Consider the following 21,255-nt stretch of genomic DNA (forward strand, 5'->3'; position numbering starts at 1 on the left):
TGATATCATCGGTCATATTAGACGGTCAAACGTTGTGTAAAACTCTTTTCAAAAACACAAGTCTCAACAATTTAGATTGCTTATCATGTTGGTATGGTTTAATTTATGTAAATATTAATCTCATAAGTATAATTTGGTCGGAAAATTCTTGGTCATTACACGTTGCGTCAGGACTGCTATTTCTGCCGGGATGACCGCCTCTGAACAGTAGACAAGGTTAAAAGGTGTCTCGCGATTGCTTCCTTTTGGTGTGGTGCGGAACGCCCACAGAACCATTGGCAATTCGTCCTCCCAACCTTTACGGTCCGTATCCAACCTACCTCTGATGCCGGATACAATGTCCCTGTTAGTGACTTCAACCTGTCCATTTGCTTGAGGGTGAGCAACAGAGCAGAATGTTTGTTTGATATTCAGCTCGTCACACCAAGCTCGGAACGGATCATGTGCGAACTATTTTTCGTTGTCGCTTACAATCTCATGCGGGACCCCGAAACGGCATAATATTTCTTCCCAAACAAAATTAACAATCTGCCTATCCGTAATGCTTTTCAAAGGCTTAGCCTCTACCCATTTCGTAAAAAAGTCAACCGCCACAACAAGGTGTCGTCCGTCCGGGAACGGACCAACCAAATCAATTGCCCACTTGTAAAATGGCCAAGCTGATGTGGCGGGGATCAATTCATGAGACGACGCATGGATTTGTGGCGCAGGCGTTGACAAGAGATGCAATTCTTGATAACGTCGCTAGTGTCACGGTACATAGATGGCCAGTAATAACGCAAGCACATAATTTTTCCTACAACGGTGTGATACCCCGAATGCACCTCCCTTATCACGGTTTCAACCACTTGTGGACCCACACAACGCAGTAGAGGGCCCAAAAAGGACTTTTTATAAAGTACGCCGTCACGCATGACGTACATGGGAGCCTTCATGCGGATTTTACTGGCTGTTACGCTGTCAGCTGGTAGTGTACCGTCTTTGAGGTAATTAACGATGGGACTCATCCAAGTGTTCATCTCCTCAACTGGTGCCGTCACCTGTAAAACATCACGTTATAATTGTTACTTATGGAACCTATCGACAAATTAGTGGTGTAGGTTTTATAAGCGCGACGACTTGATACCTGTACCGCGTCGGTGGATTTTTGATCATCAACTTCCACCTATACGTCCTTAGTGAAGTGACCGAATGTCAATGAAGCAAGTTTGCTGAGGGCGTCAGCTTTCTTGTTCATCGAACGTGGCACTTGTGTGATTGAAAAAGAATCGAACTTATTGGCTAACTCTTCCGCCAGTTTTAAATATTTTTGCATCCATGATCTATGGCTTCGAACGTTCCGTTCAATTGATTTGCCACCAGCTGTGAATCAACCGCTACTTTTAGTGCCTTAATACCCATCTTTTCTGCGATACATAACCCGAAGAACAACGCTTCATATTCCGCTTCATTATTAGAAACAGGGAAAGCGAAACGTAAGTCATAGGTATGTTCCGCACCGTCTGGGCTTGTAAGTATCAGGCCGGCACCGGCCCCGTCTGAACTTGACGCTCCGTCAGTGTAACGATCCCATGTGACGGTTTGGGGTAACATTTCGTTGGCAGTCGGTGGTCCTGAATTAATGAATTCTACCATAAAATTGGCCATGATTTGTCCTTTTATAGCGTTACGCAGCGCGTAGTTGATTTCATGCTCTCCCAGTTCGATTTCCCATTTTGCCATCCGGCCGGAGATCTCCGGCTTGCTTAAAACCTGCCAAGAGAAAGTTATAAACGTTTTTTGCTACATGCATTCGCTTCAAAACATTGTACCTGTTTGATAGGTGTGTCAGTTAGCACCAAAATATGGTGTGCCTGGAAGTACCGCCTTAGCCTCCTTGCGGTGTGAACTAGTGCGTAAACAAGTTTCTCAACGGGATTATATTTGATTTCGTCTTACTGCAAAACCTTGCTGACGAAGTACACCGGCATTTGGGTTTCGTCACATTCCACCACTAGTACCGAGCTTATCGCTTCGGTACCCGCTGCTAAGTAAATAGTTAAAGTTTCTCCTGAAATTTTGGAATATTAGCAAACAGTCATGTAACGTTAGTGTCATTAGCAAGAACGAACATTTTACCTGGTACCGGAGATGTTAGCGTAGGTAGAGTTTTGATTAACGTTTTCATTTCTTGGAAGGCGTTTTTTGCTTCTGGTGTCCAATTGAAACTTTTACCTATACTTGCTGATAATGCTAAAACGAACATATATTTCATAGCATTATTCCTCAAGAAAGACAAGCTTTTAGTTGCAATTGTTCTATTTAAAAGTGATATTCGTTTAAATAATAAAAGGTGAAGACAAAAGACAGATTCGACGAATTGAAGACGCAAACGACCAAAAAGCTCAAAAGTACAAAATACAATCAAAGAGGTTCCAATTATTGATAAGAAACGTCTCGAAATTACAAGAGTACAAGATTCAAAACGCAAAGTACAAGATATTAAATTGTACGCAAGGACGTTCGAAAATCCGGAACCGGGACCAGAGTCAACTCTCAACGCTCGACGCAACGGACTAAAAATTACAAGTCAACTATGCACATAAATATAATATAATATTTAAATAATTCTTATAATTATTTATATATTATATAAATAATAAAAATCCGTCGGCAAGAAAGACTCCAAAGTTTGTGAGCTGTATTTTCAAACTCCGCGACTCGCTGAGTTTGAAGGCAAAAATTGCCGCGAGTCGCGGAGTATCCCTGAACTCAATTCCCTATAAAGCCAACCGAATTCTGATCATTTTTCACAATCCCTAATCTATCTCTCTCTAAATATATACGTAAATATATATATAATTTATATTTTAATTTTAATTTTAATTTTAATCCTAATAATAAGGGTATGTTAGCAAATGTTGTAAGGGTGTAAGTCGAAATTCTGTCCGTATAACGCTACGCTATTTTTAATCATTGTAAGTTATGTTCAACCTTTTTAATTTAATGTCTCGTAGCTAAGTTATTATTATGCTTATTTAAAACGAAGTAATCACGATGTTGGGCTAATTACTAAAATTGGGTAATTGGGCTTTGTACCATAATTGGGGTTTGGACAAAAGAACGACACTTGTGGAAATTAGACTATAGGCTATTAATGGGCTTTATATTTGTTTAACTAAATGATAGTTTGTTAATGTTAATATAAAGATTTACAATTGGGCGTCCCTATAAATTACCATATACACTCAATCGGACACGATGAGCGGGGTATTTATATGTACGAATAATCGTTCATTTAACCGGACACGGGAATGGATTAATAGCCACTAGAATAATTAAAACAGGGGTGAAATTATGTAAAAGGACACTTGGCATAATTAATAACAAAATATTAAAACCTTGGGTTACACTCAGTCGACATCCTGGTGTAATTATTAAACAAAGTATTAAAATATTGTTATAGTTTAAGTCCCCAATTAGTTGGAATATTTAACTTCGGGTATAAGGATAATTTGACGAGGATACTCGCACTTTATATTTATGACTGATGGACTGTTATGGACAAAAACCAGACGGACATATTAAATAATCCAGGACAAAGGACAATTAACCCATGGGCATAAAACTAAAATCAACACGTCAAACATCATGATTACAGAAGTTTAAATAAGCATAATTCTTTTATTTCATATTTAATTTCCTTTATTTTATATTTAATTGCACTTCTAATTATAGCACTTTTATTTATTGTTATTATATTTAATTGCACTTTTAATTATCATACTTTTTAATTATCGCAAGTTTATTTTATCGCACTTTTATTATTCGCAATTTCATTATCGTTATTTACTTTACGCTTTAAATTAAGTCTTGTATTTATTTATTATTTTACATTTGGTTGTAACTGCGACTAAAGTTTTAAAATCGACAAACCGGTCATTAAACGGTAAAAACCCCCCTTTATAATAATAATATTACTTATATATATATTTGTATTTTTATAAAAGTAAACTAATATAGCGTTAAGCTTTGTTTAAAGATTTTCCCTGTGGAACGAACCGGACTTACTAAAAACTACACTATTGTACGATTAGGTACACTGCCTATAAGTGTTGCAGAAAGGTTTAAGTATATCCATTCTCTAAATGAATAAATATCTTGTGTAAAATTGTATCGTATTTAATAGTATTTTCCTGCTAAAATTAATAGTATTTCGTACACCCCGCTGCACACATCAAGTTATTTTTAGCGCCGCTGCCGGGGAACAATCTAGCTTAAAAGCCGGAAGCGCAACGCTAATTAAAAAAAAAGATTTTTAGCTTACTTTTATTAAAATTCGTTTTTATAAAAATACGTTTTAAATATTCAAAAATATTAAAAGAAAAACAAAAATATAAATATTTTGAGGAGTTTGATAAATATTTAAGTTTTATAAAGTTTCTTTAGTTTGTAAAAATATAAGTTTTATTTAATTAATTTTATAAATATATTTTATAAATATAAAACCGAAAAATATATATATATATATATATATATATATATATATATATATATATATATATATAAATCTAGCTTTAAGATTTTTATTTATAAAATTATAAAGTAGTTCTATTTTTATTCTAGTTATTAAAATATAAGTTTTTATTATATAAAAATTTTAGATTATAAAACAGAAAAAAAAAACGTCAAATTTAAAACTGTACCAGAGTTGAATTATGGAACCCCGCGACTCGCGGGGTTTGCTGCTTGAAATACCGCAACTCGCGGAGCTACCCTGACACCGACAGAAACCCTAATCTGCATTTAATTACGGGTAATTATTAATTATTATTATTATTAACCCTAATTAATTATTATTATTATAATTAGTTTTACTTTTTATTTAATTTATATTTTAGTTAAATTAGTTTAATTAAATTGTAAAATTAATAGTTTTATTAAATAAATAATATAAAAATAATATTTTTATAAAAATTGTACTTTTTACAACTTTTTGTATATTTTTATATTTTGTCCCTTTTTAATCGTTTTAGCGTAATATTTGTATTTTTAGCTCATATTTAGTTTTAAACTTAGTTTTTGCCATAATTATTGTTACTTCTAAATTTTTAGGCTTTGCCGTAGAATTCCTTAAGTGCTTTTTCTTTAGACTAAGATTTAGGTACTTTAAAATTTTGCGACGCCTTTTTAAGTTTTATTTTCTTTTTAAGTTATTTCCATTTGGGATATAGTTTTTCCTGTAAGCTTTAATATTTTTAGACGACTTTTACCTATGTATCAATTATCATTCCAATTAGTAATCTCAATTTGCGATTATAATTTTAAGTTAGTTGTAGTAATAAGGTTAGGTTAGTCAAGTGTTTTTAAGTGTTATAAGTTTCTTTTATTTTTCCGTCACCTTTTATTTTTCAACCATTTTTCTTTTTCGACCTTTTTCCGACGCGCTCTTTTTCTTTCTTATTTCTCGCTATTCTAGTTTTAGGACATAGATTTTTATTCTACTTCTTATCTAAATTTCTTAAAATTACGAAAATTTATTTTAAGTGGTTAAATTAATAGACATCAAAATTTTCTGGTTCGTAGTAATAGTTGGATTTGTACGTGGACCGGGTTATTGGAGCCAAACAGTCCTCAATTATATTGAGACTAAACGAATCCTGCCCCTCTGCTGCATCTTTTGGCTATTCGAAACGTGGGCAAAATCAGAAAAGTCTATTGATTGGATAACTTATTATAATTTTTCTTTCCTTTTAAAAACTAATAGGATATTCAGTGAATGCACCGAGCAAGACGTTCACCACCTTTTATACGATCACCACCTGTAACTAGATCAAGACATTTAGCAAATATTACCGCAGTTCATTTTTCTTTAGAATCGTCATCCAGTCGACCAAGTACTCCAGTTCAAATTTCCTATAATCCATTTTTTGAACCCGACCTCACAATTGAGAATCCGGAGAATATTCAGGAACGATTCATAGATCCTGAACCACTAAACTTTCCTCCGGAACCACCAATCATTCAAACAGAGATTGTTGAGGAACGAACCATTAAATCAGAATCCTCTAGTGATTCCGATTCAACAAATTCAATTATGGAGAATCTGGAACCTTTAAGTATGGAAGACCGAATGAGAGCTAAACGCACTGGCCAAGGTCACGCAATTACTCATCCAGACATTAATGCGCCAGATTATGAAATCAAAGGACAAATTCTACACATGGTGACTAATCAATGCCAATTTAGTGGTGCACCGAAGGAAGATCCAAATGAACATCTACGTACCTTTAATAGGATCTGCACACTATTTAAAATCTGAGAAGTGGAGGATGAACAGATATATCTCATGTTATTTCCCTGGACTTTAAAGGGAGAAGCCAAAGATTGGATGGAATCGTTACCTGAAGGGGCGATTGATACATGGGATGTTTTAGTTGAAAAATTTCTTAAACAATTCTTTCCTGCATCTAAAGCCGTAAGACTTCAAGCAGAAATTGTTACGTTCACACAGAAGCCAAATGAAACTCTATATGAGGTGTGGACTAGATTTGGAAAGTTGTTAAGAGGATGTCCGCAACATGGTTTAGACACCTGTCAAATAGTACAAATATTCTATCAAGGATGCGACATCACTACAAGGAAAGACATAGATATAGCAGCTGGTGGTTCTATTATGAAGAAAACCGAAACTGATGCTTACAAAATTATTGATAACACTGCTTCCCACTCACATGAGTGGCACCAAGAAAAAGATATCGTTAGATCATCTAAAGCAGCTAGAGCCGATTCTAGCCATGACTTAGATTCCATTTCCGCAAAGATAGATGCTGTGGAGAGACGAATGGAAAAGATGACTAAAGATATTCACTCAATACGAATTAGTTGTGAGCAGTGTAGAGGACCACATTTGACAAAAGATTGTCTCAGTATTGAATTAACAATGGAACAAAGAGAGAATATTTCATACATAAACCAAAGGCCTGGAAATAATTATCAACCGCCAAGACCGATTTACAATCAAAACCAGAATTATAACCGAAATATTCCATACAACAACCAACAAGGTCCTAGCAATCAACAAGTATCCAATAATACTTACAATCAGCAAAGACCTAATTTTCAAAACAAACCACCACAACAAACCGATGATAAAAAGCCGAATTTAGAAGATATGATGACGAAGCTAGTTGAAACTCAAACGCAGTTTTTCACATCTCAGAAACAAACTAATGAACAAAATGCTCAAGCATTTAGAAATCAACAAGCTTCTATTCAAAATATGGAACAAGAAGTAAGTAACCTAGCAAGGTTAATGGGTGAAAGAAAACTGAGAAGTCTACCTAGTGATACAAATGCTAACCCCCGGAATGAAACAGCTAAAGCCATTACCACAAGAAGTGGTACAACACTTAAACCACCTGAAATACCTGTAACTTCTGATGAAGCTATTCATACTCCACAAGGACCACAACCTGATCAAGATAAGGAAAAAGAACCGGTAGTTGAGAAGGTTAATGAAGATAACACAGTTAAGGCTAAACCTTATGTTAAACCATACCAACCACCCCTTCCTTACCCGAGTAAAATGAAGAAAGAGAAACTTGAAGCCGAGCAATCCAAATTCTTGGATATGTTTAAACAGACAAATGTAAATCTTCCTTTCGTTGATGTGATTTCAGGAATGCCTAGATATGCTAAATTCTTGAAAGATCTAATCTCAAATAGAAAGAAAATGGAAGAACTCTCGGCTGTTACCATGAATGCTAATTGTTCAGCAGTGCTGTTGAATAAGATACCAGAAAAACTATCTGATCCAGGAAGTTTCACGATTCCATGTTTTCTGGGTAGTCTTAGTTCAATAGAAGCATTAGCAGATTTAGGTGCTAGTATAAATCTAATGCCGTATTCACTATACGCTAAACTAGACCTTGGAGAATTGAAACCAACCAGAATAAGCATACAACTAGCCAATAGATCAATAAAATATCCTAGAGGGATAATGGAGAACATGCTAGTTAAAGTTGGTACTTTAGTATTTCCAGTAGATTTTGTTGTTCTGGACATGGAAGAAGATTCTCAAGTTCCTCTCATATTAGGAAGACCATTCTTAAACACGGCTAAAGCAATGATAGACGTGTTCGGTAAGAAACTGACCCTAAGTATAGAGGATCAGAGTGTTACCTTTTCAGTTGATAGAGCAATGCAACAACCACAATCTGCAGATGATACATATTATTATATTCAAACTATAGATGCACATGCAGAATTGTTAGATGAATTTCCAGAATTACAAGGAACAGGAGAATGTTCTTTAGGAGAAGGTAATGAACCAATTGATGAAGCTAAAATGTTAGCTACACTTATAGCTAATGGATATGAACCAACAACAGAAGAAATTCAAATGCTAAAAGTAGAAGACAGATATAGATATAAATCATCGATAGAAGAACCTCCAAAATTAGAGTTAAAGCCACTTCCAAACCATTTGGAATACGCTTATTTACATGGTGAATCTGAATTACCTATAATAATATCGTCTTCTCTTACTGAAAATGAGAAATCACAACTCATTTCTGTGTTGAAAGCTCATAATCCAGCCATTGCATGGAAGATTCATGATATTAAAGGAATAAGTCCTTCGTATTGCACACATAAAATCCTTATGGAAGAAGGTCATAAAACGTATGTGCAACGCCAACGAAGACTAAATCCTAATATGCAAGATGTAGTTAAGAAAGAGATTATTAAACTGCTAGATGCAGGTCTAATTTATCCAATCTCTGATAGTCCATGGGTAAGCCCAGTTCAATGCGTGCCTAAGAAGGGTGGCATGACTGTCATTACAAATGAAAAAAATGAGCTTATTCCTACTAGAACTGTAACAGGATGGCGTGTGTGTATTGATTATAGAAAATTAAATGACGCCACCAGAAAAGATCACTTTCCCTTACCTTTCATTGATCAAATGTTGGAAAGATTAGCCGGAAATAGTTACTATTGTTTTCTAGATGGATTTTCCGGATATTTTCAAATTCCAATAGCACCCGAGGACCAAGAGAAAACCACATTCACGTGCCCTTATGGTACTTTTGCTTACAAACGCATGCCATTTGGACTTTGTAACGCCCCTGCAACCTTTCAAAGGTGTATGATGGCAATTTTTCATGACATGATAGAAGAATGCATGGAAGTTTTCATGGATGACTTTTCAGTCTTCGGTGATACATTTGAAACATGTCTAGCTAATCTGGAACGAATGCTTATTAGATGCGAACAATCAAATCTAGTACTTAATTGGGAGAAATGCCATTTCATGGTTAAAGAAGGCATCGTTCTTGGACATAAAATTTCAAAAGAAGGAATTGAAGTGGATAGAGCTAAAGTAGATGTAATTGCTAAACTTCCACATCCCACCAATGTTAGAGGAGTTAGGAGTTTTCTAGGGCATGTCGGTTTTTACCGACGTTTCATAAAAGATTTTTCTAAAATTGCCACTCCTATGAATAAACTCCTAGAAAAGGATGATCCATTCATCTTTTCAGATGAGTGTATCAAATCTTTTAATATTCTTAAAGAGAAACTCACTAATGCGCCGATCATGATAACACCAAATTGGAATCTACCATTTGAACTAATGTGCGATGCAAGTGATTTTGCAATGGGAGCCGTTTTAGGACAAAGGATTGAAAAACGATTTCAACCTATATATTATGCAAGTAAGACGTTACAAGGAGCACAAACGAACTATACAACTACTGAAAAAGAACTCCTTGCTATTGTCTTTGCTTTTGACAAATTTCGATCATATCTCGTTCTAGCAAAAACGGTGGTCTATACCGACCATTCTGCTCTTAGATACCTATTTTCAAAACAAGATGCTAAACCAAGATTAATCCGTTGGATCTTACTCTTACAAGAGTTTGATATTGAAATCCGAGATAAAAGAGGAGCAGAAAATCTGACCGCTGATCATCTTTCTCGTCTTGAAAATCCCGAATTAGAAGTTCTAAATGAATCGGCCATACAAGACAACTTTCCTGATGAATATCTATTGAAGATAGATTATAAAGAAATTCCATGGTTTGCAGACTATGCAAACTATTTAGTATGTGGATTCCTTGAAAAAGGATTATCGTACCAAAGACGAAAGAAATTCTTCAGTGATATAAAACACTATTTTTGGGAAGATTCACATCTGTTTAAAAGTTGTCCCGATGGAATAATACGCCGATGTGTATTTGGAGATGAAGCTAGTAAAATATTAAACCATTGTCACACAGGACCAACATGAGGGCATTATGGGCCTCAACTAACAGCAAGAAAAGTTTATGATGCTGGATTCTATTGGCCTACAATTTACAAAGACGCACACCTTCTTTGCAAATCCTGTGATGCTTGTCAAAGGGCCGGAAAAATAAGTCAACGTGATGAAATGCCACAAAATGTCATCCAAGTATGTGAAGTATTTGACATTTGAGGTATTGACTTTATGGGTCCATTTCCAAAATCTCATAATAATCTCTATATTCTCGTAGCCATTGATTATGTATCTAAATGGGCGGAAGCACAAGCTCTCCCAACTAATGATGCACGAGTTGTAGTCAACTTTTTAAAATGTCTTTTTGCAAGGTTTGGAACACCGAAAGCTTTAATAAGTGATCAGGGTACTCATTTTTGTAATAATCAACTTGAGAAAGTTCTTAAAAGATATGGAGTAACTCATAAAATCTCCACCGCATATCATCCACAAACAAGTGGACAAGTTGAAAATACAAACCGAGCTTTAAAACGTATTCTAGAGAAAACCGTAGGATCAAATCCGAAGGAATGGTTCATTAAATTGGAGGATGCACTCTGGGCTTTTAGAACAGCCTACAAAACTCCAATTGGAACCACACCTTTTAGACTTGTTTATGGAAAAGCATGTCATCTTTCAGTAGAAATTGAACACAAAGCATTTTGGGCTTTGAAGACATGTAATCTTGATTTACATGAAGCCGGACGTCTACGATTAAGTCAACTAAACGAATTAGAAGAATTAAGACATGAAGCATACGAAAATTCGTTAATCTATAAAGAAAGAACGAAGAAATGGCATGATAAAAGAATCAGAAGTTCAAAAGAATTTAAAGAAGGAGACAGAGTTCTTCTTTTTAATTCACTATTCAAGCTATTTCCTGGAAAATTGAAATCAAGATGGTCTGGACCATTCATAGTCAAAAGAGTTTTCCCATACGGAACGATAGAATTAATAAATTCAAATGGGATTGAATTTAAAGTTAATGGTCACAGAGTTAAACACTACATAGATAGTCCGATGGAAGTCGACAACGAAGTTAATCACAATTTCGACACCACAGCTAACTAAGTGTGGGGAGAATCAAGTCTTTAAAGGATAATATGTATTTCTGTTAGAGTTAGATTGTCTGTTTTTGTGTAGTTCTCAAAAATGGAACCCGAATGGTCTTTCCCTAGCAGACCCTAAAGAACTAGTCTTATCCCCCCATTCTGAATTTTTATTTTTTTTAGGAAATGAAGACTACCTGTGAACTAAACCATGGTCTAATGCTACACGCTTTGATCACTAAACGTAATAATGACACACTACCGAGTGAAATAGTATCAGTAATCAGAGAAAGATTGGACGGAGTTAGAAAAGAATCCAGATGCGAAGATAATAAGTTACAATTTGGTAAAGGAAAATCAAAATCCGCAGCGAAAAGAAGAGCACGACACCTAGAAAGATGTCACAAATGCGGAAAATGGTCACATGGAGGTAAATGTTCAAATAATCAAACCTATTCAAACACCGAATTTGTTACTTTATGCAGAGACGGACCGTTCATATGTTTAGAAGAAAAGACACTGAATGCTCAAGGTTACGCCTATGTAGCCATGGAAAACCAATTAAACCGACTATCTTATGAATGGGATAGATCATATAACTAAGAATACTATCTCACAGGTAAGTCTGTACAGTTTTTATTTTTTTATTTTTTTTTATTTTTATTTTTAACCTTTTGATAATAAACGCTAATTTGTTCGCTATAAAGTATTAAATTGGTATTGAATAAAATTAGGTTTGGTGACCGAAATTATTGATATCATTCAAAAATTTATTACATCACTGCGAAATTTAACGTTTATTCTTAAGGTATAAATATCTTTAAACAATCAACCCAAAATATTTCTAAAATTCGTCATGAGTTAAATTAGGTCTTGGAACCGAAATTACTTTACCGAAAAGAGGGGCGCATATTTTTGATAATATTTGATTGATTAAAGTGGGATAAAAAGCTAAAAATATTTTTAATTTTATTTTTACCATGTTTTTAAAATTAATATATAAATCTTAAATTAATATTGTAAACTTTGTAAAAATAATATATTTAAAATTGTAAAAATTAATATAAGTTTGGTGTGAATTTTTAATTTTTAAAAATATGAATTTTTAATTTTATGCATTTCAAATTTTAAGTTTGGTGTGAATTTTTAATATTAATTTTAAATTTTATATTTAAGTTGTGTGAATTTAAAAACAAAAATTTACTTTATCTCATTAAGTTAAAAATACGATTTTTAAAATTCGTCGTAAGTTGAAGACTAGGTCTTTGAACCGAAATTGCTTTACCCAAGGGAGGTACGAGAACTTTTATTATCATTATTTTTAATCTTATTGAATTAAAGTATGCCAAAAACATTAAAAAACCCAAAAATCTTAGCTTTTAAAACAATCGCTACAAAAAGACAAATTTTAAAATTTTGTCGAAGGACGGACTAGGACATCGATCCGAAACGACCTCGTCCTAAATAACAAGGGAAACAAAATTTTAAAATTAATTACTTAATTGTTTTAATTAGTATAAGATGTTATAAAAAAAAAAAAAAACAAACTCCGCGAGTCGCGGAGTTTGAAGGGTAATATACCGCGACTCGCGGAGTTCCTAAAATCCAGAAAAAAATATAAACGCAGAACTGATCAGTCCCCAACCCACAACACAGAAAAAACTGCGAAAATACTGCCGAAAAAACCCGCAAAAACACCCCCAAAATCACAATTTTTAACCGTTAATCATCAAATCTTTTACTAAAATCATGTTGAGAAGGATGCTATCAAGGAATTACTAAAAAAAACGGTAAATTTCTACACCTAAACACCATTTAATCCGAAAATTAGTGTTCTTGAGCAATTTTTTCCCCAATTTGATTTTGATGCTTTTTAGTGTAATAGTGTTAAATTGTTAGTATTTTATGCATGTATAACCTAGATTGATGCTATTTAACATGATTTGAAGCCAAAAACTTCAAAATTTTTAGAAATCTAGGGTTTGTGTTCTTGAGCAATTTGGGGCTTTTTTGATATAAACAGGTTATGGCCGATTTTTGTCATGAATTGTTGCTAAATTAAGTAGTGTAACATGTTTAGGTAGTTAAATGATCCAAACTTTGAGCCTAAACATGATTTTGAGAATTAAAGTGGACTTTTTCAAGTCTAAAATTCATAAACTTGATTTTTGAGAGATAATGCCATTTGAAACTTGTTTAATTGCTAGTAATGATTATTTTGACATGTTATTTGAGTTGAATGCTTATGAACTTGGCGAACATTTTCGTATATGCTTATTTGAAAAAGTGTAGATTTGATAAAAATGTGAAAATGAGCTTAAGTTTGATATAAATTGATCATGTCATTGTAATTATTTTGATTGATGATTTTGCTGACACTAATGCATATTTGGATGCACAAAAATTGTGTTTGATGTGTTTTGCAAACTGAAAGGGGTGAATCTTCATCCCAAGATCGCAATGCTCCTGCTGAGAATGCGGAACAACAGGAGGTGGATAACTACTACAAACAAGATATACCTCATCCAGTCATGACATTTTCTGATATGCACTTGGAAGATTTGCGTCCGAACCTGAGATTTGACAGACTTTGGATAGATTATCCAAAATACCAAAGAGGTTTGCATACTCTTCATTCTAAAGTTGTTGAGGTACCTATGGTCATAGAATGGGGACCATTAGAAGCTGTAGAATTGGTCGGACCAATTAGGGAATTACTTGCACAGAGGTATGGTAATTCTACTTTTAACAACTGGGTACGTTTATTCACCATGCGTAGACCTGTATATAAAGTATGGTGTGAAGAATTGTTGTGTAGTATAGAATTAAATGATCGGGTAGCTAGTTTAACCGATCGATCTTTTATTAGATTTTTGTTAGGAGGTTCGATGCGCCACATGTCTTTACTAGACATGGCTCAGGCTTTACGTATATATACGCCTGAGGAGTTAGCATCTGCCGATTGTAGAGGGTTGATACTAAATGGTAGAAAGATAGATGAAAATTTTGATACACATGGTGTATGGAGTCAAATGACAAGCCATCACCGATTCAAAGGGGGAAATTACTCTTATTTGGATATAGATAGAGCTGAATTAAGAGTGATTCATAGGTTTTTAGCTAATTCGATTACACAAAGAGGTAAGAACAAGGAAAAGGTAAATGAACAGGATTTATTTTACCATATGTGTATTCGAGACCCACAAAGCGCTGTAAGTATACCTTATTGTGTGGGTTATTATTTATCAGCTATGGTTAGGGGGATGAGACCGCATAGCATAATAGGAGGTGGTATTTTTATTACTTTGATTGCTGAATATCTCGGTGTGGATATAAGTCGGGGGGGATTATTAGTAGAAGAACCAGAACCCCGCGATACAATAGGTTTAAATGTATACCATGGTGCAAAAGTTTTGAATAGGTGAAATAACGCCGCAGTACAATACCATGGTAGACATCCACAGGTTGAGAGAAACCAACAGCAAGGTAATGTAGGAGGGGGAAATGAAATGCAAGAAATGCAAAGGTTTATAGCTTCACAGGAGTACGAAAATGCTAGACAGAGAGCATTTGAAGATTGACAAGTTCATCAAAACCAAATCATAGCTCATTGCCAACATATAGGTAGAAACTATATTCCTACTCCAAAACCCATATTCCCTCCCTGGTCTATAGAGATGCAACCACCGTATCCTACGTATAACCCAGCCGAAGCATTTTATAGCACCTATGGTTATGCATGGAACCCCTATTGGTATCAGTTTCATCCCTAGTCTACTTAGTTTTATTTATTTTGTAATTTGTAATGTTGATACGTTTAATACTTATGTTAATATTGTAATAGTTTTTATAATTTTCTAACTTTTATTCTTAGATTTTAATAATTTTTGAATGTGGGGTAATATACCAAACTTCAAAAATATGTATATATGTTTGCAGTTTATCTTATGTACACAACAGGGTAAAACAACGCATTTTCAAAGAATGGCATTAAGTTCAGCAAAAGCAACTAATTTTGACGACAAGATGCAAAATATATGTGAAATAACAACAAGACGGAATGAACAAATGATGTGCACCATTTATCATTCAGCAAACAAACGCCAATATATTTGGAAACTTTGGTAAAATTTAATCATTTTCACACAAATCACCCTCAATAATTTAAATTGTTACTGATTTCTTGCAAATGAGGGCATTGCAAGATCTTAAGTGTGGGAAGGGGTTAAATTCTTTCGGATTTTAAAATTTTTATCTTAAACACTGGGTTACCATTAAAAATACTAGTAAAGCAGTAGTTGTATTAGAATCTAGTGCTCTCTGATAATAAAGAACAGCCCTAGTCTTATATACTGACTACCCAATTCTAGTAAAATTTTTCAAAATTTTCAATTAAATGAACTCAAAATCATATTTATACATATTTATGAACGATAAAACTAGGTTTTAACACCGAAATTATTGTAACCTCGGAAAGGACATAAATTGAGAAACAAACCAAAATGTTAAAATTCATTTAAAATGGAATAGAGGACAATAAAAAGGAAAATAAAAGCCAAGTGTGGGAAAATTCTCCAAGTTATTCAAAACATATATCACATATTTTTGTACAAATAACTGAAAATACTTTTACTTTGGACTAAACTAAAAAGTTTTACCTGATTTACTGTAAGAAAGATGGATCTACACGATGAATCAATTCCATCATTAAAAGGAAGTAAAGTCTTCCGAAAAAGACACGCGCTTCTTGATTTAGGTCAAGAAGTTGTCGTCCAGACCAGCTGTAGGTTGACGAAAAATCTAGAAAAGTCATCACTAAAATCAGCAGGAAATCCACGGACCTCAGCATTAAACAGGGTCGCCAAGTGGTCAGATTTATCCTAACCATGAGAAGGATTTATCTCGTAAAATGGGGGGCACCATGCAAATTAGCTGGATAAGACTAATGAATCAGATCCCCAGAAAGGATAATCTCCTTAAAAGATCAAAAATCAGCTTTTAAGCCTAATATTACTCAATTCTTGAGATTGACCTTAAAGATTGAGAATTACAAACTCATGAAATTCAATGATATCTAAACTCGAGCTTGAACGAGAAAATATTTTGATCAAAATTACAAACCGATTTGTTTTCTGAAAACCCTATTTTCAATGCGTTCATTACCATTGAACGTAAATTCCTAAGAATTCACCTGGAATTCATTAGGTCACCTGAACTAAATCGGGTGTCAACCGTAAGAACGGTGGTCGCATAGTGGCCAAAGACAGGACCTTGTGCCAGACCGAAAAATCATAAGGGTGAGCTTTACTATTGCTCCTACCAAGGATAGTAATTGCGTCCGACACATTATAGACCATAATTAAAAGCATGTCTGGGGACATTGCCTTAACAGTTGCTTGTTCAACGCTTTCCTTTACAACCGGACGGTAGTTTACCGAAAGGTAATATACGGGACAAGTAAACTGGACGTGTTGCTTTCCAAATACAAGGTTAGCAAGTGGGTGACACAAAACCATAAGTTTTGAGCTAAAATTTTCAAATCTGAAACCCACCAAACCCACAAAAATATTTTGCAAACACCGGTGAAGGGTTATTCCAGAAAACTTATCTAGGGTAAAAACTAGATTTAATTTTCAAAAGATCAAATGTTTTCATAAAGATCCAATTTCCTTAATGGATCTAAATTTTTATAGTCATGTGGGACTGTAAACCATATCATTACTACCATTGTTTATACCGCCGTATAGAAATCACTGATGTACAAAGTGTTAAGAATAAAGAAGTGATTCTAGTATTTCAAGACGATATTGCTTGAGGACAAGCAACGCTCAAGTGTGGGAATATTTAATAATGCTAAAAACGAACATATATTTCATAGCATTATTCCTCAAGAAAGACAAGCTTTTAGTTGCAATTGTTCTATTTAAAAGTGATATTCGTTTAAATAATAAAAGGTGAAGACAAAAGACAGATTCAACGAATTGAAGACGCAAACGACCAAAAAGCTCAAAAGTACAAAATACAATCAAAGAGGTTCCAATTATTGATAAGAAACGTCTCGAAATTACAAGAGTACAAGATTCAAAACGCAAAGTACAAGATATTAAATTGTACGCAAGGACGTTCGAAAATCCAGAACCGGGACCAGAGTCAACTCTCAACGCTCGACGCAACGGACTAAAAATTACAAGTCAACTATGCACATAAATATAATATAATATTTAAATAATTCTTATAATTATTTATATATTATATAAATAATAAAAATCCGTCGGCAAGAAAGACTCCAAAGTTTGTGAGCTGTATTTTCAAACTCCGCGACTCGCGGAGTTTGAAGGCAAAAATTGCTGCGAGTCGCGGAGTATCCCTGAACTCAATTCCCTATAAAGCCAACCGAATTCTGATCATTTTTCACAATCCCTAATCTATCTCTCTCTCAATATATACGTAAATATATATATAATTTATATTTTAATTTTAATTTTAATTTTAATCCTAATAATAAGGGTATGTTAGCAAATGTTGTAAGGGTGTAAGTCGAAATTCTGTCTGTGTAACGCTACGCTATTTTTAATCATTGTAAGTTATGCTCAACCTTTTTAATTTAATGTCTCGTAGCTAAGTTATTATTATGCTTATTTAAAACGAAGTAATCATGATGTTGGGCTAATTACTAAAATTGGGTAATTGGGCTTTGTACCATAATTGGGGTTTGGACAAAAGAACGACACTTGTCGAAATTAGACTATGGGCTATTAATGGGCTTTATATTTGTTTAACTAAATGATAGTTTGTTAATGTTAATATAAAGATTTACAATTGGGCGTCCCTATAAATTACCATATACACTCAATCGGACACGATGGGCGGGGTATTTATATGTATGAATAATCGTTCATTTAACCGGACACGGGAATTGATTAATAGCCACTAGAATAATTAAAACAGGGGTGAAATTATGTAAAAGGACACTTGGCATAATTAATAACAAAATATTAAAACCTTGGGTTACACTCAGTCGACATCCTGGTGTAATTATTAAACAAAGTATTAAAATCTTGTTATAGTTTAAGTCCCCAATTAGTTGGAATATTTAACTTCGGGTATAAGGATAATTTGACGAGGATACTCGCACTTTATATTTATGACTGATGGACTGTTATGGAAAAAAACCAGACGGACATATTAAATAATCCAGGACAAAGGACAATTAACCCATGGGCATAAAACTAAAATCAACACGTCAAACATCATGATTACGGAAGTTTAAATAAGCATAATTCTTTTATTTCATATTTAATTTCCTTTATTTTATATTTAATTGCACTTCTAATTATAGCACTTTTATTTATTGTTATTATATTTAATTGCACTTTTAATTATTGTACTTTTTAATTATCGCAAGTTTATTTTATCGCACTTTTATTATTCACAATTTCATTATCGTTATTTACTTTACGCTTTAAATTAAGTCTTGTATTTATTTATTATTTTACATTTGGTTTTAACTGCGACTAAAGTTTTAAAATCGACAAACCGGTCATTAAACGGTAAACCCCCCCCCCCTTTATAATAATAATATTACTTATATATATATTTGTATTTTTATAAAAGTAAACTAATATAGCGTTAAGCTTTGTTTAAAGATTTTCCCTGTGGAACGAACCGGACTTACTAAAAATTACACTACTGTACGATTGGTACACTGCCTATAAGTGTTGTAGCAAGGTTTAAGTATATCCATTCTCTAAATAAATAAATATCTTGTGTAAAATTGTATCGTATTTAATAGTATTTTCCTGCTAAAATTAATAGTATTTCGTACACCCCGCTGCACACATCACTTGCCTTCAGCACCTGAAAGAACGGTAGGGAACGCTCTGCTGCTTTGGACAAGAACCTGGACAACGCTGCTAGCTTCCCATTCAGGCTTTGTACCTCCTTTTTCGTACGTGGCGATACCATCTCGTCCACAGCTTGAATCTTTTTCGGATTCGCTCTGATGCCTTGTGGCATCATGACGTGACCAAGGAAATAACCTTCCTCGAAATCAAAGATGCATTTCTCCGGGTTGAGCTTCATATGGATTTAGCTCAAGGATTCAAACGTTTCTTGGATATCTTTAAGGAGAGACGGTTCCGCGTGGCTTTTTATTACGATATCATCGACGTAAGCTTCAACATTACGTCCTATCTAGTTCTTGAAGGCAGCGTCTATCACTCGCTGATACGTTGCCCCGACATTTTTTAGTCCAAACGGCATCTTAGTGTAGCAAAAGATGCCATGGTCAGTGTGAAATGCCGTCTTGTCCTCATCTCCTTCCACCATTTAAATCTGGTGGTACCCTTTGTACGCATCGAGAAAGCATTTAAAGCGGTACCCAGCGAGTGACTCGACCTTCCAATCAATTTTCGGTAACGGATGTTATCCTTTGGGCATGCTTTGTTGATGTCTTTGAAATCAACACACATGCGCCACGACCCATTGGCTTTCTTGACTAGCACCGGGTTAGCTACCCAGGTTTGGTAGCGAACCTCTCTCAATATGTTGGCATCCACAAGCTTTTCTACCTCGTTGCGTAGAAACGCGCTACGTTCCGGTGCCATTCCCCTCTTTTTCTGATGTACTGGCGTTATGCTTGGATTTGCATTTAAGTGATGTTCCACTACCTCCCTTGAGACTCCTGTCATGTCTGACTCTTGCCAAGAAAAAACATCGGTATTGTTAGATAGTAGCTCGCAGAGGGCACTCTTAGTGTAACGACTCGACTTTTTCGACTTATATTTTTGTGCTATATACTTTCACGAATCTGCGTATATGTACGTACTGAGCTAGTTTATACTCTGGGATCTTATTTCATGGTAATTACTTTCATTAATATCTTACAACGTGTTATTAAGTACTTAGTTACTTAACTTGGTCCCCGAATGCTTTTATGACCGTTAGTGTCACTTGACGTTTAGAACGAGCTATGTATTTTGGTACACGTTTAACTTTTGTCGTAATTGGAATATTATGACTACGTAATATTAATTGTTATTTTCTAATAACAATTACTTGGCTTTTTGGTTGCTTAATTACGCTTAGTAATTTACTAATGCACACTAGTTAGTCTTGTTGGACTTTCTACCTTGTTGGACTTAAGCCCACCCTACTCTAGCTAATGGACCATTTAATTAGCCCAATTTTAATAAGATTATGACCCATTATTATGTAGAACAAAAGCCCATTACGTTAAGCCAACATACTAGCATTTTTGTTAACCATTACCATACATGTTGCATGGGATCCCAACAATAAGCACCACCTTTAGACCACCACTAAGCAAAAAGCAAAAAGTTGCCCCCCTTGTCCCCCATGTAAACCTACGGCCACAACCCCTCACCACCACTATATATATCAAGCCTTGATCATCCATTTTACACTTAATCTCATTCACATTTTACACACACTTACTCTCTAATTCTCTCTCTAGTCTTTCTCACTCTAAAAGTGTGAGTTTTAAATTTTATTCTTCTTCTTCTTCTTCTTCTCTTCTCATTTTCGACATCATCATCATCATGTAAGGATCAAGCGTTTTAGCTTCTTGATCTTGTTATATCTTGTAGATTCAAACTTTGGTTTGAATCCTTCAAGAACATGAAAGATTCAAGCTTTCTAGCTTTGAATCTTCATTACTTTGTTGGATCGAGGTTTTCTAGCTTATGATCCCTTTATTTTGTTAAAAAGATCAAAATTTGTGTTTATGATCTTCATGTAACTTGAAGATCTAGCCTTTTGCTTTAAGGATCTTCAAGAACATTAAAGATCCAAGATTTTTAGTTTAGGGTTTCATTATTTTGTTAAAGATCTTAGCTTTTTAGCTTATGGTCTCATTACTTTCATTAGATCTTAGCTTTCTATCTTATGGTCTCATTAATCTTGTAA

The 21,255-nt window shown here is 34.3% G+C and overlaps 1 protein-coding gene across 1 annotated transcript; it reads right to left on the reverse strand.

The window, feature by feature from the left end:
* Nucleotides 1–450: 450 nt before the first annotated feature.
* Nucleotides 451–19,410, reverse strand: LOC139842751 (uncharacterized). The gene is made up of 4 exons (XM_071832859.1): nt 19,177–19,410; nt 1,360–1,752; nt 825–1,040; nt 451–744 (listed from the first exon to the last, which is right to left on the reverse strand). Exons 1-4 carry the CDS (start codon nt 19,408–19,410, stop codon nt 451–453), a joined length of 1,137 nt encoding a protein of 378 aa, XP_071688960.1.
* Between the last annotated feature and the right edge of the window lie 1,845 nt (nt 19,411–21,255).

Source organism: Rutidosis leptorrhynchoides, chromosome 4, assembly GCF_046630445.1.
Source record: "Rutidosis leptorrhynchoides isolate AG116_Rl617_1_P2 chromosome 4, CSIRO_AGI_Rlap_v1, whole genome shotgun sequence".
Classification (NCBI taxonomy): Eukaryota; Viridiplantae; Streptophyta; class Magnoliopsida; order Asterales; family Asteraceae; genus Rutidosis; species Rutidosis leptorrhynchoides.